Raw genomic sequence first — 26,332 nt, 5'->3', positions numbered from 1 at the left:
AATTTCTTCAAGGCTTGAGCATTTGGCAGGGAGACTGATAAAATAAAGTGAGAATTTGGTAGGCAAGGAAAGGCCACTCAGCAGGTGCCAAGATGCTTCTCATCTCTCTGAGGCTGAAGATTAAGGTTTTAAGGTGTCCATGTCCTCTGCATAAACAAACACCAATTGTCTGTCTGGGGATTTAATTTCAAGTACCATTTCAGTTTACTGATATGCAAAAATTCTTCCCAAGCCAGGTTTGTCCCTTTCTGTACCAATACAGTACGTGGGGCTTTGTGACCCTGACTTCTGAGATGCAGTTTCCAAAAAGAGAAAGCTTTTTTAGACCTGCAAAATCACAGGACCATGAAACAAACTACAATAGATTTGTCATCCAATTGAATTCAGTTATTTTCTCTTTCAAAAGATGAAAGATGTGATACTCGGGGAAATAAACCTGACATAATGCTACTGCTATCTTTGCCTATGAAAACTCCAATGGATTTCCTAGAAGTTTTAAAGGAAATGAATCAAAAATACTGCAGTGTCCAGTCTGTTACTCTGAACTATTCCTTTCTCCATTCATAGCATAGCTAGTAGACTTTCACTGGATGAGATAAGGCTAATCCAGAAGACAGATCCTGAAGCTTTGAAGCGGGGGATGGCACAGATCCTTTGTGGCTAGGAACCCCAAATTCCTGTGTTAGAAACTCAACTCCAACATCCACAAGGATTGGGCATCATTAACACCAAAGAATTCAGATTTCCACACTAACCACCAAAGTCAAAAACCACAACACTATGAGAAAAGCCAGCAGAAGATAAGAAGTTCAATCAGCACTGCTTCCAAATGGTGCTGCAGTAAGCTGAAAAGCATTTTTAGATGGAATTCACAAGACATCGTCATAAAAAACTGAGATCCTACTGTATGATTCTTCCTTCCCCCATCAACAAGTGACTCAACCCTGAGCTAATTCTGTTACTCAAACAACACGAATCACAAGATCCAGGCTCCTGATGCCCCAGCACGCTCAAGACAAACTTGATTTTGCTACAAGTCACAACCCAGCTGTTCTCTCAATCGCTATGCCACGCTCACAAGTCAGGATCACTGCACTGGCTTTGAGGGCTGCAAACATCTCATCTCCATAGCAGCTGAACACCTGGAAGCCTGTTGTCTGCTCTCACAACCATTCAGCTGCTCCCTTTGGATACAGTTGCTGTGATTTCAGGCTACAGTTCATAACTCCTTCGTTTGTAAGAGCCTCTCTTCAAACTCAGCCTACAGAGCTTTGCTACTGGTATCAGGCTCAAGTCCCAACTGCTGCCAAGAACACACTCCCTCCTTCTGCCTATCTTTGCTTTTTTTTAGAATTGTCCCTATAAACATCTCCACTTTCTGTGCTCTTTAGCTCACTGTGATTGTTCAAAAGACAAGAAAATACCTGAAGAACTCTAGAGCAGGTACTAATCAAACCAAATGTCCTTCAGAGTAAGATTACTGGAAAAAGCCCAGCTGGTTCACATGAAAGAAACCCTGTGGACTTGTTCACTGTAGGCATTATTTGGTGCTTTAAAAGAAGTGTGAAAATATTTTCTTGTCTTCAAAGTCAAGACGATCACTGCAATGGACTTACGTTCGTCACCAAAGTCTCCTCCATTTTTGTACTGCTAGTAGCCACTGTGTTAGGATGAGAAGAGGGTGTAGTGTAGTCTGTTACAGACTCCTGTGAAGAAAAACAATTCCATTAAAATATCTCCCTTACCCTAAATTTGATTTCAGTTTCTTGGGCAGATGTCAGCCTTTCTACAGGAAGAGATCACCAAGCAACAGAAGATTAGAATTCCACACCATTTTTTCTTACAACTCATGTCTAGCAATCCTCATTGCAGAATTGCTGCTGAGGTCAGGAGGATTCTTAGAAGATCACAGTTTGCCTCATGACCTCACAATGTACATGTGGAGAAAAGTCAAAATACAGTCTGTAAGGCAAGAACATACAGAGTAATGCATTGCCTGGGCACTGTAAAACTGGACTGTGGTGGTGCAACTGATTATCATTTGTCACCCAAGATGCTTCAGCCACCTGCAGGCACTACATAAAAAGCAAAATATCTTAGCTGAAAGCTTTCTGCAGCTTTAAATTAATACAGAAATTTCTTACTATGACAAGAAATGCCCTCCAGTTTAAAAAGAACACAAAGGGATGGCTGCAATCTGCAAAACCATTTTCTTTCCCGTAAGTTTTATCTCTGAAAGTCACAAGACTCATTCTCTGGATGGTGCAGGCTGCCTTCTGATTTCTGCACTGGGTAATGACTGAGGTTTCCAGTCTACTCAGGCTTTCCTTGAAGCTTATTTGTCACAGTTAAACAGCCCTACACATGCTCAGTAAACAAGGTCTTTTCAGTGCTGGCTCTAGGCAGTGACTCCTGCAGCTGTAGATACAAATGGTCTGAGCAAAGTATTACTTGTCTGAAGTTTTACAGCCCTGAAGCCCAGGAAAGGCTCCATCATCCTTACAGAACCAAACACCACAAAAGAACTGAAGGACAAAGCAGCAGCAGCAGAACTATGACTGAATGTCTGGACTTGCCAACCCATAAAGATTTTGAAGACACAAACCATATAATGCTTGTTTAATTGCATCCAACTGGTAGGATGATAAACTATTAAAAAAGTGCACACTCAATTTATTCCTCAGGTCTGTGGCAATGCCCCTAAAAAAGCAATTAGAGCACTGAGATACTGACAAATGACAAAGAATCCTCCCTAAAAGGATGAGCTCATTTTGGTACAAGACCAGAACAAGCTAAACCATAACAGGGTGACAGAGGACAATGTGCACAGTGATTTATTTGTATAATTTATGAAGAAATTAGAGAACTCTTTTCTCCATTTATTTACTTCCTTTACTTGTTACACAAGTGAAATACAAGATATATGGTGCTTCCCACAGTCCCAACCACCGAACTTCAAGTTGCACATTTGCATTGGATTCCAACAGGCAAACTTCATCTGGGTAAAACAAAGCAACACACAAGGCTGCTTTAATCACAGAGGTCTTCTAATGAAGTAATTAAATGGCTCCATATTTTTTTAAGGATGCATTACTGTGTAAGAAAGAGGAAGTGTTTTGATTAAATATCCTTGAAGGCCTGGATGAATTTTTTCCAGGGTATTTCATAAGCAATAAAATTCTTTATGAAAGAAGATGGATCAAGACTACTGTTAACTTTCTTACTTGGCAAACTCACAGCACAAAGAACTTTTTCACTAGAATTGAACTAGAATTAAACCCAAATCACTGTATCAGCCCTGGTGCCGTTACAAGTGCATGTGCAATGCTGAAGCACAAAGGTGGTTTACAGGCTGAACATGAAAACAAGACAATGCTTTAACCACATCAACACCACCCAAGAACTGTAGATTAATTTTCATCCTTTATTGACTCGTACATTAAGTCCAGGATTCTGTTAGATGTGGCTTATCACCATAAGATTTGTAATTCAGTTAAAGTGGTTCTCCTGTACAACTGTTTGACTGAAGAAACCAACTGATTACTTCATTATAAACTAGTAACAGCTAGAGCAAAAAGCCCATGTTTATCCTTTTTCTGGAGTTCTCTACAAGTTGTTTATATCTGAAGAAAAAGAACAAACAGACTTCTTGTAACCACCCTCTTCAAAAGAGGAGATTGCAAAACTTCAACTGACTTGATGAACATAGCACAAGGCAGACCTCAGAGCTGACCTTGCTGTAAAGGATCAGGGTACTTCATGAAATGAATTAGCTATTTGATCTGTTCCTGATATACATAAATCACCCAAATTAGAGACTGAAAGATACTCAAAATCTTCTGAAAACCAGTCTGTGTCCTTTTAGACAGGATCTGTAAGACACAGCTTTTGCTACCCCTCAAAACACTTCACTGGCATCCACAACCAGGTGTTGATCTTCCTGGGATTTGACAGGTTCAAATGGAAGGCTGGGAAAGGCAAGGGCTAAGATGTTTTACCCATTTCAGAAACTTAAAACATCAGATTGTCTTCACCACAAAAATACTGCAAAATCCAAGAGAAACAGCTGCAATGGCTTCTGAGCATCATACTTATGTACTAAACTTAAACATCTCACTGTAGGAGTTCATTTATATTTATACAGTTTCTAAGCAGTCTTGTATGATTAAATGCACATGCACATCTTATCAAGATGTTTGTTTTGGAATGGATGGGGTACTCTTACAAAGCTTCTGAAGGAGGACAGCTGGCTTTTACAGACATTTAGATCACCAAATATATCACAAGCACACCTTGCTGGAAGCTGAGCAGTAATGTCTGAGAGGGATGTTTAAGACTATCAAAAGAAAAGCCATTTAGGTTTGCCAAAATGCCAACATTTGACATTGAAACAATGGGTTAAAGATGTCAACACCTCTTCCCTCATGAACAAGCAATGGAAAGAGAACCAAGACAAGAAAAAAGCAATCACAATGTATATCAGTACAAGAACTCCAAGGCTAGAGCAGTATTTGAACACCTTTTAAAAGCCTCTTAAAAAAGAAGGGACATTTATTGGAGGTTTATTCCTGCAAAACCTAGGTCAAGGTTAACTTACCCAACAAATTTGCAGGTGGTTGGTTTAATTTCCAGAGATGTAACTCTATTGGTTTAACTTCCACTCCTTTCCTAGGAAAAGCAACTTACTATTACCTCACGAACTGTTCCTAACAAAGGAATTTAAAAGCAAACCTGGTGCTGTTACAACAGGAGTATTTAGGCCAATTATTAAAGGCTTCTTTAAGCAACCACTCAATAAGGAAATTATAGGGAAGTTTCATAGACAGCACAAACTGGAAAGCTTCCTTCCACTCTGGTCTTCCTTCCAGAAGTCAGAATCTTGGTGCTTTAGTACTGTGGTAGTCCAAAGAACCTTGGCAACCCATGTTAAACTAAAGCTAGACTGGCACAAAGTCCACGCTTCCCTTCTGAAAAACTCACACAACTGCAGAGAGGAAATTCTGCTGATTTTAGCAGAGCTACTTGACTGCATTGAGTCAGCCTGCAGTAAAAAAAAGCTGTTTCTCATTCTGTTTGTGGCTTAGAAGAAGCCTCTTCTCCTGTCTTGAGCCCTGGCCACAGGAGTTTGCGGGACCTTGGGAAGCCTAGGATACAAACAGCCCCCTGAAACACCTGAGCAAGATGGTTTACTACTCTACACTTCTAATTCTCATACATGGACCCTTTATCAATTTCTGGTACGAACATAAACCATTCATATCTCCCTACAAGATGGAAAACGTCAGGAAGGATGAGAAATCCCTGCACTGAATTTTCTTAAGCCTGCAGCTTCCATGTTGGACACAAATATCCTCCCTAACACTTGCTCTGTAGCAACACTTTATTCAGACAGTATATTTTCTAGCAAAAAGCTGCCAAAGCTGTCCTTTGTTTTGGGGTTTTTTTCCTAGCTGTGGGTGACAAAGATGAACTGGGAGTGATCCACACTTCATATTCTTAACTATTGATGTAACTCTTAAGGAGAATTAGTTTTCTTAAATGGCATCAGAAGATTGCTGCTTAAGACCAGGATGGTTGAGACAGCAGGAAACCAACCTGAGTCTACACTTAGAAAACTGCTTTTCAACTCTACAAAGAGCATTTTTCCTTTACCAAAGCAGATGTAACTGTAAGCAGTAGCTACTCAAACTGCATGGCTTTTTTACATTTGAGAGATGACAACCAGAGCTTAAGACACAGGCAGAAAGGAGATGGCTCTGGGAATGTTTTTCAGCCACTTTTAAGAACTGAGCTGCAGAACAATGAATCCCAGATCACCATCTCACTGCTGAGCAGTTATAAAGACAATAGGGGATTATGATCAGTCCTAAAGATTGTGAAGCTCTGCAAGGAATATCTAGACAATATCAAAGCCAAGAAGAAACACACGACCATACAGGGAAAGAGAACAAGCCTTATCTGAAGCTTTAGCACATTCCTAGTTTAGAGATTTCTTTTTTTTCCACAAAACAGCACTTAATTCACAGCTTGAGGTCATCCATACACTCAACCAGCAATCATGCACACCACTTCTCTGCTGAAGTCATCTTACACTCACATCACACTGATCTGAGTCTACAGGCTCTGCCTACAGCAGGCTCCAGTGCCACTCTCCACAGCAGTGCTCAGGACTGAGTTTTCCCATGCAGCACACTTCCAAGCTGATCTGTGCTCAGGAGTGTGACAACAGCACATCTCTGCAGCACTTTTTAACTCAAGCAGTATCTGCTACTCAGGGGGTTCTGCTATCCAAACATCACCAGCAAGGCAACCAAATGTCAATCACCTCACTGTAAGCACATTTCACATACAATGCTCAGTAATCTGGCAGTGGTTTTCTTACCTTTGTGTTTGTCCCAAACTCTGGAGCAGACACAGTTATCATAGTTCCTATCTCGGTGCTCAGTTCGCTTGCTGCTTTGGTGTCTTTTGCAGTGACGGGTTCTGGGCTTCTGACAGAGGTGGGAGAAGGCTTCTCCTGTCCCTCAGGCTCTCCCTGCTGGGCATCTTTCACCTTCCTGTTCTTTAAAGAACGCTCTTTCCCAATAGGACCAGGTTTATACTCTTTGTTTTCTACCGGGCTCAAGTCTGGAAGCTAAGTTAGTGTTAACTTGTCAGTCATGCCTTCCTCTCTCTGTTCAAGCCAACAAAAATACTTTAACATGCTAAAAACCATTGTTTAAACATAACAAAGCTTTTCAAGGGGAAGCATTTTCTATCAGGTAAAGAATTTGAGACTAAGTTAGTGACAGGTGTATGAAATGCACTGGTTTTGAACATTAGGAATCTAAAGCATTGTTTTCAAGCAATGAATTTTTTATGTGAAGTGGCACAGTTCAAATGAAATACAAAATAATGTCAGTTTGACTATCCTTACAAGAAAAGCACAAAAAATACAGAAACCACAATACTTTGTATACCTACAGGTTATTTCAATTTTCATGGATTCAGGATTTTACGGGGCCCCAGGAAACTAGAACAGAAGAGTCTACCTTTATTTGAAATTATCTTGACGTATGGATGTTGGCAGCATTTTTCCCTTGAAACTGATCACTAAAGGTATCCAGAAAAAATAAAACACCTACAAGTGTTGCCTTATATTGCAGACACCATGGCTGGATCACTGCTGCAATTCAGCAGTTCCTTTTTGTGCAGCTGAATTACAGCAGAATGAAGGGCCCTAGAGAACCTGAATGCTCTGCTGTTCCAACGTTCTTTCTGGCTGAGACTCTCAGTCCACTTCACTACTGAGCAGCACAAAAATCCCTTCAAGGCAGTCCTGAAAATCCAATTCCTTAAGCTTTGATAGTGGAAAGACAGAAGCTGCTGGTAATTGTTTTCCTCAATACAAACCAGCTCTTTCAGCGGGTGATGAAGACTCTATAAAATATGTTGATTTTGGGGAGGGTGGAGTTTCCCAAAGGCACCCTCAGGAGGCCAGCAGAGACTGGCTTTCAGAGGGAAGGGAGAAATCAGTAGAAGCAAATGCCTGAGCTCTGAAATGCTGCAATCAAGACCATCAGGCTCACCTCACCCCAAATAATTTTCCCCCCCATACTTTACAGAGGCTGAAATTCCTCCAGACACTTTAAGGTCACTTAGACCTTCACACTTTGCTTTGTTTCAAAAGTATGGTCCCCTTACACTGTCTGTATTAATTCAACGATACCAACCTCCAGTCCTGAACATAAGCTTGCATTTAGGCTTCACAGCAACCAGTATCACCATGGGTGGATGGGTGTGTAAGAACTGTTTGTTTGTTGAGATTTATTTCTTATCATCAAGACAGTTAAAAAGATTTACAGTCCCCTTACTCAAAGGAGTGTAAAAATATTATCCACCAATGCATTTACTAGTCACATATGTGTCTTTCAACAAAATTTGCAGAAGTCTTGATAAACAAGCAGAAAAAGGGAACTTTCTAAACAGCATCAAGTGGACTGTCTCTCTATATATTTAACTTTGGAGTTCAGAATCTGAAAGTGATTTTACTGGGCAGTTTAAGGCATGCTGCAGTGTATCTGAGATATGGATTACTCCAATTCACCAGCAGTTTTAATTAATGCATGTTTCTCTGCTGAACAGGTTTTATATTCTGCAGTGAAACCCACAAACTGCAACATATCCACTCAGTGTCTCATACAGTAGAAGTTAAATTCGTTCTGTGTGGAGCTGAAATTTGAAAGTTCAGTAATTGTTTTGGAGAGGGGGGAAAACCCAACAAACAACCAAAACCCAAACAACCAACACAAAGAATCACTCACTCTTCAGAAAGACAAAAGGGCTTTAATTACATCAGGACTGCTGCCAAATCTCAGACATCAAGAGGGACTGGAATAGCTGATGCTCTAAGTCACCAGACAAGTTTATCTGCTATAACCTTCTCTTTCTGAGAATTAGAAGCTGGTGCTGAGTGCTAGTGATGCACAGATTAGTGTGCACTGGAGGTGGAAATAACAAAAAATCTCTGGAAGGCAAGCAGCACACTTATTATTTAAGCTGGTGTAAGTTTGATTAACTATTTAGTATTAGCTCCAGAAAATTTAATTATTCAGATATATATCCATTTGTATTAGAGACCTCAAACTAATGTCTCTAACATTCCTCCCTTTCCAGAAAACACTTCTTTTTCTTCAACTTCATGTACTGATCAACTGATAAACTGGCTACAAAACTAAGCAGGGCACCACCATTCACCACCTGAAGGGGCCAAGGCAGGAAGAACCTCTGCACTTGCAGACACAGCCAGGGCAGCACTGCAATGCTGCTGCCAAACAGCTCTCAAGGCCTGAGTGAAGCAGGACCAAGAAAAGACGGAAAACTCAAACTACAAACAAAACCACCGTGTTGATTGTATTAGGAAATATAAAAAGGGAATGCAATTTTTATGGGTCTAGTCCTAACTCAGTGAGTATTCTATTCTGCTATTTGTAACCCTTTACTGACAGAACTTTTTTAAGTTTACAAGTTTATACTGAAATTACAACCTTTTACCTTTTGTGCTTTGATGGGTCCAGCCCGAGGCTGTTTCTGTCTCTGCTCTTTGGGTTCTGGTAATTTGTCAGTAGACTTCTCAGAAAGCACAGGACCAACTTCATTGTCACTGCCACTGGAAGCTGGGGCTCCAAACTGAATTGTTTCTATACCAAGATCAACTCCACCTTCTTGTCCAGGCTTTGTCCCCTGGTTAAAAAGCAAACATTTAACCCATTCTGAAAAATTTCTGTATCAGTACAGTGAGAATGGTTCAGAAAAGAGCGAAGAACATGCTCAGCTGAAAACCACTAGAAGGGTACTTTTATCTTTTGCCAGAGGTACCATTTGTGACTGCAAGAGATTTGCAAGAACAAACAATATCTGAACATACACTTCCTCCTGCTCAAGTTTCTATTGTTAAAGGAGCTCAAGAAAAAAGCAATGAAGAAATATGTAAACACCATCAAGATCAATAGGAACAAGTGCAATTCAGATGCAGGTTCACAACATTCTCTGGGGAGTTCAAAACTTAATGCTCAATTCAAGAGAAACAGTAAGAAATATGAAAGTATTTCCACATCTCTTGTGCAGTTCAAATTCTCTCCTATGGCAGCTCTCTCAACATTCTTGCCATTTAAAACAATTAAGACCAAAAAAGTGCCAGGAAAGTAAAACCACAGTACTTTAAATGTAAAATTTAAGGCTACGCAAATTCCATGGGAATATCCACAGATAATGTTGTTATAAAGCATTGACTGCTTTTTGTATCTTCAATTTAAGGAACACAAAACCCCTTCAGTTCCCTGGAGACATCCTGTTTCTGTCTACATTGCTGAACCTTACACAAACAGGCAAACTGGGCAGTATTTTTCCTTTGGAAATGCAACAAATAACAGCTATCAATAGAACCTGTGAATGGCTGAATTATTATCAAGAGAACAGCTTTTCCATGCTGCAGTTTTAAAATCACCAGCCTATATCTCATGCTTCTGTGCCATCTCCTGACTTCATGGAATTCTACACACATTAGCTTAAGTACTTGCACTCCTGGATAAATGGATAATCTGTACCCAACCCTAATGAGATGTAATTTGGGTAAGCTTCACACACAGCTACTCTTCTTCCCCTCATTCTTACCTCTGGAGATGGAGCTGAACCAAAAGACGTCAGAGGCTTGTTCCAGGCACTGACTGAAGGTGGCTGAGGTGGGCTAATGGGTCCCACTGGCAATTAAGAAAAGAGAGCGAGTTAAAAAAACCCTCAGTGTTGCTAGAGGTATTCAAATCAATGTATCGACTGACTGAGAATTAAATTACAGATGTCTTGAGTAAATAACCTTTAATTAACCTCTTCAGTGGTTAAAAATGTGCTACCTATTCAGCTGCTTTCAGGCAGGGCAATTATCATGTCTGGAATAATGACCAAGTCTGACAAAACAGCCTACTCAAGGGAGCGACAGTTGTTCATTTCTTGTGAAGGAAGAACACAGTAACATAAAATACTGACTAATGTTGTACTGCAAAAGCCTCTTTTTGGAGGTTACTATGCTGCATTTGGTTATGCAGAATCCACCCGCAGGTAAAAAGACAACCAGAGAACCAGCTGGCAATCAGCTTTCTCTAAATACAATACTTGCTTGCCCCCACCCCAAATCCAAAAGCCAGCACTTACACTTTTTTGAGATGTCATTCAGAACTGCTGTAGGAGGCACTTTGCTGTCCCATAGTTCAGCTGCCAGGCCGTTGTGAGGCTGAGTGCTCTGCAGGACTTTGCCTGACACGGTGTAGTCTGTGCTGGCTGTCCCTGCTGCAGCCTGGCTTGGTGATGGAACAGGAGCCTGTGGCTGGGCTGGAGACTGTGCTGGGCAGGGAGGCTGAGCCTGAGCTTGTGCCTGAGCCTGTGCCTGCTGTGCAGCTGCAGCTGCTGCCTGCTGCTGCTTTTTGGCAAATCTGGGGGGCAGCTTGGAATTCTGACCTCGGCCTTTTTCGCTTGATCCTTTTTTGGTCCAAACCTGTAAGGAGAAGCCAATTTTATTCTTCCAGGTGACAATGTGTACAGACAGCAACTGAAGAGTGCAAAAAGCAAACTGATTAACCCAGCCTCACAGGAAATTTATTTTTGGGAGGGTATTTAACCACAGGAACAATGATTTCTCATCCATTTTCTTCTTGCAATCAACTGATATACAAGCAATAGGGTAAATCTTTATCATAGTATGAAAAGTGGTGTTTTTATCAGTTTGCCAATTCCACCTGCCTGTCAGTGCCCAATTGAGAACTACAGGATCCCAAGGTGAGAAAAAATAATTTTACTTACTAAATATGAACAACTTTAATATTAAATATAAGTAAGTAGTTATATTTAGGAGAAAATACAACTTTTTTGGAAGGAAGATTCTACACCCTTGACAACAATCCCAGTATTGCAAGCAGCTTTTTCCCCACTATAAAAGCTGGTCTTGTACCTGCACTGTTTGTTCTTCCTTCTTTCTGCGCTCTTCATCTTGCAAGCGTTTTTGCTGCTTCTTAGACACCACTTCTGTGAAACCATCATCATTCAAGTTAGATTGGGAGTCTTCAACTACTGTCACTTCAGGGTGATCATCAATGATCACAACACCTATAGGAAAAGGAAAGGTATAGATGCTGCTGTTTCAACAGCTTCAGGTGCAATGCACCAAGCCAAAATTGGCTTTGGAGTGGAAGTTACTCCCCACAGGCACAGACGGGGGCCCTGATCAATGGCAAGCATCTGCTTGCCAAGTACTTTGCTGCTGAGCTCAAAGGCAAAGAGTTAATATTTAAAAACTTTAAAACTGGAGCTTCCTGTACCAGATTCTCCAGGAAATTACTAATACACAATAATGAATAATGAACAGCCCTCCTAGATACCAGGTCTAAGCTTAGCAGTGATAACCACTGCCTTTACTTTTGAAAATTAACTAAATTATGAGAATGTGATGGAGAATGGTAGGAATGAAAGGTTATGACTGTACAAAATTGTTCTCATCTATATGTAACACACAATTAGGTCTGCCACCTTTTGGAGGCACACACATTACTAGGTATCACACAAAGATAGCCATGCTCAAGTGTACAATTATTCTGGCGTTTAAAAACAATCCCCTTTTTTAAAGTTTTCAGACATTTAGCTCTATATGCAACAAAACTAGCAGAAATATCAAAAATTATTAGGATATTATCAATACATACTTGCATAATTATTAAGATCAAATTGAGACAAGGCATCCACTTTTTCCTTAGGCTTCTTTGGACCAGCCTTTGGTTCTTCTCTCTTTTTGCCACTTGCATCCTTGGTGGTCTTCTGTCCTGCAGCAGTGACACCTCCATCCTCCTGATGTAAAGAGCTGCCGTTGGCGGGATCAACACCAGGCACAGGTGCTGCCTGCTCTTCAAATGGCCTGTGTTAGAAAAAAAAATTGAAAATTAAGCCACAGAGAACACTCAGGAGGGAGCCAACAATCTAATTCAGATGCCACTGTAGGGCTGTAAGTTTTTACTGACTTCTTAGTAGGGTCCAGACTTTTTAATTTTAGCTCCTAATGAGCAGCTCAGCAGCAAAAGCTGTTTTGGAGAAATATCAAGTGCCCTGCTAAATTTCCCATCAAATTAAGCATATGGAAAAATAGCTTAGTCTAAACGGTAAGCATTTCTCAACCTGCTTGTCCATGTTAGGTGATTGATCTAAAATGCAATGCAGCAATTTATATATTAACTGCAAAACTGCTCACATGAACATTTCTGCTTGCATCCATATTTTGAGAAACACAGCTCAACACAGAAACAGTGCTGCAATTTTTTTAAAATTAGGCTTTTTTAGTTCTGTACATACAAGAACACTCTGCTCTCAGCTTCAGGTTCCAGTTGTCTGTATATAAACAGAAACAACAGGAAGTACAGAGCCACAGGTGCATGTATCAGCGTGTTTTCTACCACTTTACGGATCTAAACTGCTTATGGTTTCAAACCACAAGAGGATAACAGAAGACCATCACCCTGTGTGCTTCCTCACTGAGGCTGGGTACTCACCCTCTTTTTCCACTTCTGGGAGGAGGACCACTCCGCCTCTCACTCCGGGGCCCTGAGAAATTCCTCCCTGGCTTAGCTGGCCCATTGTTGCCACGTCGGTTCTGACGGTCTATTCCAGGCCGCTGGCTAGAGAAGCTTCTCTTGGCTATTTCCCTTTTTGGAGCTCCAGCATTTTCTCCTGCCTTTGCAGCAACCTGTGCTGCTGCATCTGCCGTTTTCTTCTCATCCCTTTCCCGCCTCTCATTGAAGTCGCTGCTTTCTGAAGCAGTTTCCCACTCTTCATTTGCCTGGTCTGAAGAATTCTGGTTGGACAAGTCTGGTGTCTTACTTCCTGACACATCCAGAGCAGGGTTGGAGGGCTCATTAACTGCATTAACAACTGTGGCACTCGTTGTGGAGGTGGTCACCACCTCACTGATCTTGGATGCAGCCTCTCTCTCTTTTAGGCGCCTGAAGCGTGGTGGCTTATCCTGCCTTGGAGGCCGGGCAGGCCTCTGTCTTCGTGGCCTCTCTCTGTTTGGATCAAACTTTCTCTCAAATTTTGGAGGTCTTTTATCAATTGGTATAGGACCATAATGCTCATTTCTTCTTGGAGGCTCCCCATCTTCTGGTTTAATGATCTCTGTTTGCCTGGGGTTCCACTGATTGTCCCTGTAGGCTGGTCTCCTTATTGTGGATGGACGTGGAGGACGTCCCCCGGGATCCCTGCCACCACGTCTATACATTCCCCCTCGGCCCCGTCTAGAAGGCTCTCCTTTGGGAAGAAATCCTGGTTTGGGCTTGTTCTCATAATCTCTGATGTATGTTTTTTCTAGGGATCTGTTGTCTACTCTGATACTGTTCTCAGGTTTGAACGACAGGGGCTTTGGAGGCTTCTTGCCATCGGCTCTTTCTTCTCTTTTCGGGTGCTTGCCCTTGATGATGCTGTCTTTGTCTGAGAGCAGGGTGTCACTTGCGCTCTCATGCACTTCACTGTCAGAATCTGTTTCCGAGCCATGCTGGCGCCGCCGCTTTGGGATTACTTCAAAGTCAGAACTCTCACTACGAGTTTCGCTCTCTTCTCTTTGCCTAACAGGCCCTGAAGGCACATGCTCTGACCTAGGCTTAGGATCTCTGTAGTGTGGGTACTCTCGATTATGGCCTCTACTGCCCCGACCTCGTCCTCCGTAAGAACCCCTGTAGCTACGGCCCCTAGAATAATACTCGCCACGACCTCTGCCCCTGTATCCCTGCTCTGGGAACCAGTCCCTATCCCTAGCCTCTTTCCAGTACGTCCTAGGTGGTAAGCCAGGCTCTCTTTTTACTGGCCTGGTTTCTAGGCGTGGTTTCTCCACCACCTCCTTGCTCACCACCTTCTCAGCCTGCTTGTCCTCCTTGCCGGCGGGCGCGGGGGGCTGCGCGTGGGGCGGGGGCTGAGTGGCTGGCGGGGCGGCCGGGGGCTGCGGGATGGCCGGGGGCAGCTGGGCAGTGGCTGGCTGGGCAGCTGGCAGCTGCTGCTGGACTGCAGGAGCAGGGGGCTGCACCACAGCTTTAGCTACTGCCTCAGGCTGGCTGCTCTCCTGGCTTGCTGGCGCTGGGGCAGCATCCTGGGTTATCTTCTTAGCCAAAGGAGCGCTGCTGGAGGCGGATCTCTCGGGCTCAGCCTGAGACAGTGGCACCTGAGGTGCTTCCTTCTTGTCACTTTTTTCAGGCTTGCCTGGTTTTTCACTAGCTGTCTTTTCTCCTTCCTTCTCCTTTCTCTGCTCGCGCTCTTCTCTCTGTTCACGCTCCTCCTTCATATCCCTAAGCACAGGTTTCTTAATAGGACCCGACCTTCGCACTGGTCTGTCACCACCTTCGTCTCGCCTGCCATAACCTGGCCGAGGACCCCATCTTGTTTCAGACTTAGGTTTGAAAGTTTTCTCAGGTTTTGGTCCTTCTGATGTTCTGTTAGTGATCAAAATTTCTTTTTTCGGTTTAATCTCAAGTCTCTCAATTGTGTCCTTTGTCTCAATAGGTCTGTTACTTAATTTAGGGATATTGGCTGCTGTTTCACTCCTCTGGTCTTCTGATTTTAGAGAGTGACTTGAACCATGGGAAATGCTTCTCTTTAATGAAGAGTGACTTTCCCCCACAGGCACCAATTCTTCTGGAGAACTACGTGTAACCTTCTCAGTCACTCCTTCAAAATTAACTGCTGTGTTAGATGTGTCAGTTTGGAGAGGTTTTACATCTTCCAAAGGCCTGCTTGGGAACTTCTGTACCTCCGCCTCTCCTGATTCTCTGAAAAATTCCGTCTTTGGATGAGAGTCCAACTGGTTGTGTTCTACAGGATAAGCACTGGCAGGGACAGCAACTCGTTCTTGCTCCAAGTGTGTCTCAGACCTAAGCAGAAAGCAATTAAGAATATGAGAATGTGGGGAAAAATTTATTCATACATAATTACTCAAATCAAGTAATTTTCTATTAAGGATCTATAGGAAGTAATAGGAAATAATTTTTAATGGAGCTACCAACTATTATGTAGGTGGCAGCAGAGCAAAAAGAATTTCTGAATACTTCTACGAAGCAGAGGAAAATCCTGACCATTCACCACGAAGCAAAAGCGAAAAAGGACTTCTGCTTTATGCCACTTGTACTTAACACACCACTTTTGAAACAAATACACATCGGACCAAAGTTCTCTAAAATGGGGAGAACTGACAGCAAATGGAGAACAGAGAACAGTGTAGGAATGCTCTACAAAACCACAAATTCAAAATATACTGGCAATCACCATTCATCTAGGCTAATGATCCTAAACAAGGAGTAAATTGTCTTTCTAGACCCTGCCACACCAGCAGGCATGTCTTCTGTTTTGTACAACAGCACCAAGCACTCTGCATCGCCCAGTCACAACTCCTACTTTCAAATTCTGTGTGAAGCTACAACCCAGCCAGTCAAGACTGAATTTTACAACCCGTGTGACTTGGACAGTGGCACAACTCAGGCTTACCTCAAATCATCAGGCTCTTCTAAGACCTTGGGAGGAGAACTGGACTGCTGAGATTCTGCGTGGGGGTAGGGGTCTGAGCCCCACATCATGCGTGGCTCTGACAGAGGCACGCTGTGCTCCCGTGCAGAGCGAGCCATGTGCTCAAATGAATCTGAACCAGCTGCGGAGCCCTCCAGCTGTTCTCTTCTCATCAGTGGTTTGGGAGGCATAATTCCTGTGGCAGAGTGAAATCCAACAATTGAAACAAATTCAACATTAGCAAAGAAACTGAGCTCAACACAAATAAAGCCTGTCAGGAGGTATCAAGGAGTGCTATTCTCTCTCCTCCAATCTCCTTCCCTTTGATTCTCTGTGTTGAAACCAAATGTCTACTTCCTGCCAGCTGACCTCTGACTGAGGAAATCACACTCAACACTTGTACTCCTATGTCCCAACAAAGGGAAAAAGCTGTCTGCTTTCACTATGGGAAGTACCAGGCCTGTGGACCTGTAAACTCATGGATGAAGTTTCTGCTGTAACATCTGAATGTCAAAAGGCAAGATGAGTGTACACACACAGGCAGTTTTTAATACTCTATTATTCCAGCTTTTTCCTTTGTATTGTTTCAAAGAAATTCTGTAGTCTTCATTATCCTTCCTTAGCCTGCTATTTCTTCCATTCATTCCTTGCACCCACTGAGGATACCCTTTCCCTTGCTCTTTAGTTGGGCAGGTATCTCCATTATGGTATATCTCCATTACATTATGTGACACACACTTCTATTATTTACATCCAACAGATTTTCTAACTGCAAATCAGATGGCCATTCCACAAATTAAAAAGGACACTTTAGGGTAAAAATCTGAAACCACAAATTCATTAAGAGTCTTGAGCTGTTAATATGTAATGCAAAAATAGCAAAGTTTCATGGGGTTTTTTAGGAACCAATGCAGTGCCAAGTGCTAAAATATAAAACCACAAATGGTAAATACACTTTTTCTCAGTTCAACCTAACTCTTGCCAGCTTTCTGTCTATAACAAAGGAAGGCTTATGCTGACGTTCTCAATCATCTTAACCATCACCGCCTGCAGTGTGACAGCTGGGATTTTACTTTACAGTCAAAGGTATACATTCTCACAGGACTACAATTTTAGTCACATGTGACTACAATCTGTTTTGTCTCAAACAATCAAATAATGTAGATTTCTCTTAAAAACCCACCCATTCACTAAACAAAGTGTGGTTAAGGAAAGACTTGCATTTCAAAACCAAGTTAAGTTCAACAGCCAAAAACTGTTTGCAGGTTTACCTGGATGAATAGGAGGCATATCCATGGCAGGTCTTCCCGACATCATGCGTGGGTCCATGTAGGATTGCATCATGAGCCAGCGCGGGTCAAAGCCCATGGAGGCCAAATGCTGCGGATGGGGCTGCATGGGCTGGTAAAGGGGTCTGTGCTGGGGGGGTGGGACAGGCCCACTCGAGGGCTGGGAGGGAGCAGACTGGGGAAGGACACCTTGCTGCTGTTGCTGCCACTGCTGCTGTTTCATTTGCTCCTGCAGATCAAAAACCAGTATTACAGGACTGATAAGATGGAGACTTGAGCACAGCTCTAATAACCCCTGGAAACAACAAGTACAATTATCTCCAGGTCTGCAAGTATTCTGAAAGTTAATTGTAAACATTCATCAGAGTGATCAAACAGAAAAGGGAGAAAACCAGCCTGGACAATTTACAATAGCTACAGCTTTAACTGGTGTGCAGCTGAGACACAGAACAACCTACACTTTGTGCATGTCATTAATGCAAAGTGCTCCACAGGCCACAGGACTCAAGTTCAACTGTGTCACACCCTTTTAGGAAAAGCTGCAGAAATAATCATCAGACTTCAGGTTCCACAGGCAAACCAAGGGTAATACCAGTATGGGCCCATTTTAAAGCCTCTCTTGCCTTCTGCTCACTTAGAGACCTTGCAAGTGATAAGAAGTGTTTCAGGCAGAACAATTCCTGCAAATACCATTTTCTAGAAACTGGAAACCAAAACCTCAAGATTTCTGAAACTCCTATGGTCACCTTCTTCAGAATGAGGACGAATACAGCATTCTTTAAATCAGTCTTCATTTAATGAACTGGTTTGTTACCTGCTGCCTCTGAAACCTTGGTGGTAACGACTTCTGGAACTGCTTGGAATAGCCTGAGGAAACAGCAGGACGAGGTTGAGATCCTGAGTCTGGCTCATTCTCATGAGTCACCTGTGAAACCTCTTTCTCATTCCGACCACTGTCTTGTCTAGTAAAGACTGCTTGATCTTCTGAAAAACAACAAAAACAACAACAAAAAACCCATCTATGTGAGACAACAGTCAATTTTAAACCTGACAATTTTACCAGAATGTCAGCTAAAGAATGCTCTAAAATGGCTGCCTTCTCTAACTTTACAGTCTCAGTTTCCAAAGCCAGTAAAGGCACAAAAAGTCAAGGACAACCCCTCAAAACAGAACAGATGTTGGTAATATACCTCTGTCTTTTTAAACTTAAATACATTGAGAAATCAACCACTGGCATTTAGGTTGCAGCTATTATGTGATTTAAGATGTGCTATATCAATGACACCATATCACACTGAGATCAAGTTTTTTTCATGAACTAAGGTATGGTTTTACAATCAACTTTATCCATTTAAATATAATACAACCTTATAAACCTATAGTCTAACAGTTCTCATGGAATTCAAGTCTCAGTACAAAAAATGCACCACATGTAAATAGGTGCCCTTTGTGTCTACTTCTTTAGGCTTGCTGAAAGAACAGAATAGCTGAAACAATTTGCACTGCTTTTTAAGCAACACGGGTGGCTGACCCTTCTTTGGGAAGAGAAGAAAGCCTGCTTTTCTTTCTGTATTCCTCAAAGTCAAGCCTAAATCACAGAAGCCATTTTTTTCCCGAATCTTTTGATGAGCTGGGCAAACAGGCTTAGCTCAAAGGACAGTTATCAGCTGTAATGCGCCAGGAAAATAATTGGTCTAGATGCATTAGGTTAATTAAGTATGCAAATGAGACTTCCAGACAACAGTTACGCTCTGTGACTCAGCTTAAAGGACAACTCCTACTTGTGTGCAAGCATACCTTTTTCTTCCTTGTTATTCTTGGTTTCACTTTCTTGTTTTTCTACTACAGGTGTTGCCACAGGTTCTACAGGCTCAGGAACCTCATGTGCTGATTTCTCCTCTTCTTTCTCTTTCTCATTCTCCTTCCCTTCTTTTTCTGCCTCTTTTTCTTTCTCTTTCTCCACTTCTTGTTCTTTTGCCTTCTCCAGTTTTTCTTTTTCTTCTTTTTCCTTTTCCTTCTCCCTTTCCCTCTCTTTCTCCTTTTCCTTCTCCCTCTCTTTTTCTCGCTCCCTCTCCTTTTCCCTCTCCCGCTCCCGTTCTCTCTCCCTCTCCCTTTCTCTCTCCCTTTCCCTCTCTCTCTCCCTTTCCCTCTCTCTTTCTCTCTCTTTCAGAGGGTCTTCCCGGGAGGGTTTTGTCATGCAGCCGAATTTCTCATTTAACCGTTTGAGCTTTTCAGCACAAGCTGCTTTTCGCTGCTCCTCCATTCTCCTCTCTTCCTCTTCTCTCCGCTTACGGGCTCTCTCCACTGCAGCCGAGATCTCTGACTGCTGCCTTCTCCTCTGCTTCCAAATTTCATCTTCATCTGGTACTGGTTTAGGGGGAAAGGGTCCCTGCCTTCCCATCTGGCGATCAGGGGGAGGAGGGTGCTGCAAGAAGAAAATAATCAGGTTGAACACGTGTTACATAAGCAGCCAGCTGAAATTCTACATTTAAACTATTTGTCAACACACATGTATCTGCATGACATCTTTAAAAAGCAAGACTTGGAAGAAAAAGCCAGCCCCCACCTTCCTGATCTAGTTCAGACTCTCACAACCCAGGCTCAGAAAGGAGAAGTAGAGAATCACTTTGGTTCAGTTCCCATCACCATCAAGGCTCTCTTCCCCATCACCATCAAGGTAAAGTGACAGCAAAGATCATAAACGTATTTTAGATTGGGTTACAGGCTGCTCTAAATCTCAGACAAAAGTCCCTCAAGGAGCCAAGGAATTTCAAGGTAGCTCAGGATAAGAGAGACTTTAGTTCACATTTCATCTGGGACTTCATCTCCTCATCTGTCTTGGCAGCCATCCCTCCAGCACTGTTCCCATGCTCCTGTCCTCTCCAGTTTCCAAGTGGGGCTGGATAACCAAAAGTTCTTGAAATTCTTGTGCATTTCACATGGCACTTACAAGATGGGGCAGCTTTACACAACTGCAGCACGGCTGTGTTTGGTTTCCATTCCTAGCAGCCCCAGGCACTACAATCTTTTTTACTTGTTAAAGGAAAGGTTTATCATTATGTGAAGCATATTTTTACTTTTCTTGGTCTAAATCCCTCTACCCAAGCATTAAAGAAATAATTAAATCCAGGAAATAAGGACAATCCTAATCTTTCTTACCGGTGGTAAAATAGATTTTGGAGGAAGAGCAGGGCCACCTCTGTCATGTATAGAAGGCTGTGGTGGACCTCTATCCTGTTGGATCAAACACAGCACCACGGTTAAGCAAGCTTCTAACCACAGCCAAGCTGAAAATTTTTAGATTTACTGTTTTCTACTGCATTAAGATACTACAACCTAATAAGGCATCTGCATTCAATACAAAGGCAAAAACATTTTCACTTTTATGTACTGAGACCTGAACAATTTAAGTTTATGTTCCTGCACCATTTTTCCTTAGATTCAATGTAGCATCAAACCTTAAAGAATAGTGTGATCTTTAATAGAGAAACAAAGTGCAAGTAAAACTAATTCCAGATTTCCTATCTTCATCATTACTGGTGAGAGAAAATATTTCTGGGAAATTTTCAAAACCAACAGTAGCTATTCCTGAGGGTGACAAAAAAAAAAAAAAATGGGGCTGTAGCAGGAATAAATTGAGGTGGATGGCAATATTCCTCTACCAGAGGAAACCAAAAATGGCTGAGCTGATGAATTCTACATGGTCTATATAAAATCCATTAGCATGAGAAGCAAACTCACATTACAGTTAAGCTGCACTGCACAAAGTAGACCACAATACTAAAAAAAATCCCCACACCCATGAAAAATGTGTGGGCTCTTTATCCACTAGAAAACCTGATAAACAGCCAGAATAGTTTCATTCATTTCCAGGGATGGACAGACAGGAGTACTGAGCCTGTCAGCTGAGCCCCAGTGCCTCATGCAAGGGCTCTCACCCCTCAGGGGTGTGGGGCAGGACACACTACATAAAGCCATGCTATTTTTGTGCTGCGACCAGAGGCAGCTAAGTTGTCTGAGCAGCACCTGATCAGTTAGCACAGCTCAGATAATGCTTTCAGCAGCTAATGCCTTCCCTCATGTTCATAACCTTAATTGACCTGACAGTTTGGAAAGACACCTGAGTCGGAGCTCTCCTGACAAGGCTGCTGCCACAGGAGCTGAAGAGAAGAGCACACAAACCTGATCAAGCTGGGAGCCTTTGCTGTAAGACCCTTTGGCTGCTGCTGTAGAAACCTGGGTGGCAGACTTGGCATTTGTCTGTTCTTCTGTTTCCTTCTGGCCGTCAGGACTCTGGGAATCTTTTGATGGTGTTTGTTCATCACTACATGCAAAGAAATAAGAAAAACAGAATGTGTACTCTACACAGGTATTTGGTGATTTATCTCCTGCCTCAGCGTTTCTTAGTCAGGATAATTTCTACTCCACACCCAGCTGACCGGAGTCTGCAGGCAGTTATGCAATTGAATACAGTATTAAATTACTGGAATTAGTGCTACTGGAATGAGTACTCACACTCACTTCATTTAATCTTTCCAAAATCTAGTTAAGTGACATTTCGCATCTAATTGGCAACACCAACTCACCCACTTTCCTTCTCTTTCTGACTGCTTCCTTGCTCATCATCATCACTGAAATTCAACTGCTCAGTGTAATCCACTTCACTCTGAGCACCTGATGCAGAAACAAATGTTCCATTAATCTTTCAGAAACATTCAGCATACAAATAACAGACCATTAACCTGATGTTCTTACCTGCCCAGCCTTCATCAGCCTCAGCATCTAGATTATCAAATTTATCAAGCTCCTTGAGTTCACTAGCGCTAAGAATGGATGGGCGTTCAATAGGTTCTGAGCACCATGAGGGTGGCCCTCTCCCCCTTGGGCCTCTAAAAAATGAGAGAAACAAAAGCCACTGTCACTACTTATGCACAAATTGACAGAGAAAAGGTCAACTTGTATGACCACAATTTCAAATATACAGCACTGCTGTTTCAAGAACAGTGAACCCTCATCCACAAGTGTGACTAGCAGAATTCAAATAATTACTCTTCCAAGTGCACAGCTACCCTTCACTATGGAAAAACGCACAGAAAAGTGGCAAATTAGTTTTATAGTGCATTAGAGGTCAACTTTAATTGGGAAGCATTGAAGTTGAGAACCAGGAATTTACTACTTTCATGGTAATGATGGACAAGTCCTCTTATGGGGAAAATACTGGTTTAAGTTTCAAAGATGTTCCTGCAAGTGATTCCTGCTCTTCACAATGTAACACGCAGAATTGCCTCAAGTTTTGCAGTTGAGCTCTCAAACTCCAGACACTCCATGGCACCGCTCCACACAAGCAAAACCTGGGAGACTGACCAGTGTCAGTTCTTATGCGGTGTATAATCACTATCGAGATACTCAGTAAAAATGATTTCTTTTTTAAAATTAAGTCACAGAATTCATACCCAGACAAAAACCACTACTATTTATAGGTTTCTTACCTGCTAGGCTCAGAATTAGGAAATCTTGTTGGACCTTGCATGGAGGGAGGATATGCCATTCTGGGATACTGATTAAACATCTAAAAAGGGATTAAAACAGAAGTCATTCATTAAAAAGTACTACTGCACTAAATACACTGAGACTAACAAAGGAAGTAATGGAAATAAAGCAAGACTCTGCACTTAAGACAGTTTGCTTAATATCACAAGTGGGTGACATCAAGTCACCAAGGGGAAGTGACTGGAAGTGTTGATCAGCTCCGGACAAGTTCCTGTAACAAGTTCTCCTGTACAAACTCCATGCAGCAACACGTAGGCACATCCTGTGACGTGCTGGGTTTCAACCCTGATCTTCCAGCAGCACTGATAAGAATTCGATGGAGGGGAGAGAAAGGGGCATAAGAAAATCCCACTAGCCAAAAACCAACCCCTGCTGCTTAAAAACCATTCTTGCAACCATCACTCACATAAGGAGGCATCATTGCTCTGTACTGGGAAGAGATGGGTGGCTGCTGCTGGCCATTCAGCTTGGGCTGAGAGACTTGTGGCAACCGCACATCCCTCTTGTCCCCTGCCTTCTGGCCATCATTTTGTTCTGCTGGTGTAGCACTGCCATCCTCTTGTCCCAGAGCCTTAGCTTCTTGACCTGTTGGAGAACCAGGAGAGTTCTTATTACCCCCATCCCTCCAACCAGTAGCATCTGCATGGACAGAATCAGCTCAAGAATAGCCACGAATAGACTTTAAATTGCAGATTTCCAGCCAGGGATGCTGAAGAACAGGTTGTTCCCACGCAGTCCCTAGTGACACAGCAGACAGATGTTTGTATCTGCTACTGAAACAAGCAGGGGCTACTGAGAATCAACAGAAGCTGCTTCCTGATCCTCTTCACCCCTAGGTCCAAATGTGTCCCTGAACAGTCAGAGCTAAATTTATGGACTGCTCTAGTTGTCCCATTCTACCTTCCAAAACACAGTGCAATTTAGGAAGGATACTGATTACTGCACAAGAAAGAAAACAGATTTAGCTGTGCTAAGTGGGCCACTGTTGAAGATCCTGTCAAGACAAAGATCAAGGTTCCTAAGCAGCAAGGCCTACCAGGAAATTCTCAAGCAGCTCAAAAAGATAGGTAATGCACAGGAACGTGTTCAAGTGAAGACAGGCATAGTGTGGTTTGCATCTCTGCCTGATAAGGATGGAATAGAAGTGATAAGGGCTGTACTTCTGGTGTCGATGTCTAGCAAAATGTCAATGAAAAGTCAGGGATTTTATTGACTTATCATTTGTGCCAGGCACTCCATTCTTTTAGGAGCTTCTGCCTGCAGAGCACAGGTTAAGACAAGAAAATCCACCAGAGTAAACTTAGCAGCAGTGCTCAGATCAATGGAGACCAACAAAAATTCAGAGACACTGTAAATAATGTTCCTTTAGGGACATAAACCCTTTAAGCAGTGTAAAACTCTCCTCCTAAGTATCCATTACAGTTCTTGCACTTATCTGTGCTGGGAAGCACAGCTGCTAAAGGGGGACTACTTGCCAAGTTCATTTAGCTTTCCGCTGTCACACAGGAAAGAAGGGCTTAATATAGCATGTACAGTGCTGACCAAAACTGTGACTGCCTGCAGGAGGCTGAACAGACACGTAGCTGCTCTCATTTGGAGCTGGACATATCTCCCATTTCCTGACAATTTATTCTTTAGATCGAAATCAAGAGAAGACACAAACAGGCAACACGGCCTTGGTCTGCAGGACCTGACAAACCAATCAAGGAAAACCAAGGCCTGTAACAAGGAAAGGAGCTACAGATCCTGAGAGTCCAAGCCCCTTGAAGTGCTTATCACTGGCATAAGACAGTGCCAGCCATAGTGCAGGACAGGACCTCTAGTCCATCAAACTTCAGCAAAAACAAACTTTTGAAGGAGAAAGGAATCTTGTTTTCCACTGGTAATAAGCACAATCCCAAATACCTTTCCATTAAAGGGATCTGGGGAAAAACCAGACATTTCTTTGCTGTGAGATGTAAAGCACTGTTATGGTTGTTGTCACCAGATCTAATCCCCCCCCCTGCTGAAACAGATCCAGCTGGTCAAAGCACTGCATCCAGGAGCTGAAGATGCCAATGCCTTTCAAGGCACAACCCACTCTTTTGGCATCCTGTACACTGAACTTCCTCTTCAGGAACTTTCAGGCTCCACGCTTAGGAGTACTAATCACTTAAGGCCAGCCCTGATAACCATTTGCGTAATTAGATAATTCTAGGAGAGTTCTTTAAAGAGGTATCTCACCTGCTGTGACATCAGCAGCTAAAGTACGAAAATGTGCAACTAAAATGTGTTCCTCAGAGCACAACTACAGTACTGAGTAAACTGGGAATATGGGAAGTGACAGGATTAAACACACTATTTTCCACACACCAGGAACACAGAAAAGCAGATTAAAGTCCCCAGTAACCATTTCCTCGGTGCAGGAGTGTGCTGATCGAAACAACATATTCATCAATTTCTTTTGGCACAAGCAGTAAGTTCCACACAAACCAATCCAATTTCACAGCAATTTGTAGCTCACACTTACTCTGTGGTCGTAGGTTGGCTCCTGATCCATCTTCAGCTGCATCCTTATCTTTGCCTGACTTTTCCTGATCCCCAGCTGCCGGCAGACTGGGGAATTCTTGCTGGAAATAACTATTGATTGGAATAGGTGGACCTACACAGCAAGACATTCACAGAGTCACAACTTGCTCTAGTCAAAACAGTTCAGAAAGCAACAGAAGCCTGATCACCCTTTAGAAGTGAACATTAAATCTTTAAAAGAAAGTTAAGCATTTAAATGTTATAGCCACAGTCATTTACTGGCAATATAAAGGGTTCACATTTGCTACCAAAGTTGTTAAATTTACCAAACCAACTATCACAGCTGTTGAGGCCGAGAAAAATCCAGAAGTAAAAATCCAGAGCAACAATTGACAATGGAAGAAGACTTAACCCAGGGAGTATCTGGAGCTCCTCAGCTCTGTAAACACTTTCCCACTCTTTCCAGACAAAGATTTCCTTCTTTTCACTCCACAACTTTAGTCCACCCAAGAATGGACAATTATATAACTGCAAACACTTTTATGATTAATTACTGTTCTAGTAAGAAATCTCCAGGACTTTAAAAGGCCACAGCTTTTACATTAGGAGAATAATGTCAGAACAACATTCTTTGATTTCTAAAATCTTTGACATCATACTCAAGACTGGAATTTAAGACTTCTGTTGTACATGGTATAGAAGCTACATATATAGGTTGTCTTCCTTGTTAGAAGTTTTTGTTGGCATCTGCTCTGCACCAAATTCCTCCCCATAATGTATAGTGATCTGTTAGATCAGCAGCATTCCCATGCCAAATCACCAATACTCTGACTGAGTGGGGATTTCTGTTCCAACAGCCTGAACACCAGCCTGTTCCTGTACCTGTCTCTACTACTGACTGTTGTAACGGATGTGGCATTAGGCTACAT

The 26,332-nt window shown here is 42.4% G+C and overlaps 1 protein-coding gene across 12 annotated transcripts in view; it reads right to left on the bottom strand.

Moving 5' to 3' along the window:
- The window catches only part of PRRC2C (proline rich coiled-coil 2C), a 69,404-nt gene that overhangs the window by 19,989 nt on the left and 23,083 nt on the right, over positions 1 to 26,332 (bottom strand). For 7 of the 12 annotated variants that reach the window (XM_083867634.1, XM_083867641.1, XM_083867640.1 and 4 more), the window contains exons 5-23: positions 25,405 to 25,536; positions 23,302 to 23,480; positions 22,835 to 22,914; positions 22,101 to 22,234; positions 21,932 to 22,019; positions 21,528 to 21,669; positions 20,505 to 20,579; positions 19,143 to 19,770; positions 18,160 to 18,329; positions 17,328 to 17,574; positions 16,039 to 16,252; positions 13,065 to 15,428; positions 12,228 to 12,436; positions 11,480 to 11,634; positions 10,687 to 11,026; positions 10,153 to 10,238; positions 9,034 to 9,222; positions 6,383 to 6,634; positions 1,617 to 1,706 (exon numbers count right to left, since the gene is read on the bottom strand). In XM_083867634.1, coding sequence (XP_083723760.1) covers positions 1,617 to 1,706; positions 6,383 to 6,634; positions 9,034 to 9,222; positions 10,153 to 10,238; positions 10,687 to 11,026; positions 11,480 to 11,634; positions 12,228 to 12,436; positions 13,065 to 15,428; positions 16,039 to 16,252; positions 17,328 to 17,574; positions 18,160 to 18,329; positions 19,143 to 19,770; positions 20,505 to 20,579; positions 21,528 to 21,669; positions 21,932 to 22,019; positions 22,101 to 22,234; positions 22,835 to 22,914; positions 23,302 to 23,480; positions 25,405 to 25,536 — 5,774 coding nt within the window. The remainder of the gene's footprint in view (positions 1 to 1,616; positions 1,707 to 6,382; positions 6,635 to 9,033; positions 9,223 to 10,152; positions 10,239 to 10,686; positions 11,027 to 11,479; positions 11,635 to 12,227; positions 12,437 to 13,064; positions 15,429 to 16,038; positions 16,253 to 17,327; positions 17,575 to 18,159; positions 18,330 to 19,142; positions 19,771 to 20,504; positions 20,580 to 21,527; positions 21,670 to 21,931; positions 22,020 to 22,100; positions 22,235 to 22,834; positions 22,915 to 23,301; positions 23,481 to 25,404; positions 25,537 to 26,332) is intronic. The other 5 variants (XM_083867635.1, XM_083867636.1, XM_083867637.1 and 2 more) reach the window with 3 other exon arrangements.

This window comes from Zosterops lateralis (assembly GCF_965231275.1).
Source record: "Zosterops lateralis genome assembly, chromosome: 9".
Taxonomy (NCBI): Eukaryota; Metazoa; Chordata; class Aves; order Passeriformes; family Zosteropidae; genus Zosterops; species Zosterops lateralis.
The sequence above is the reverse complement of the archived record's forward strand: the minus strand, read 5'-3'. Positions and strand labels throughout refer to the sequence as shown.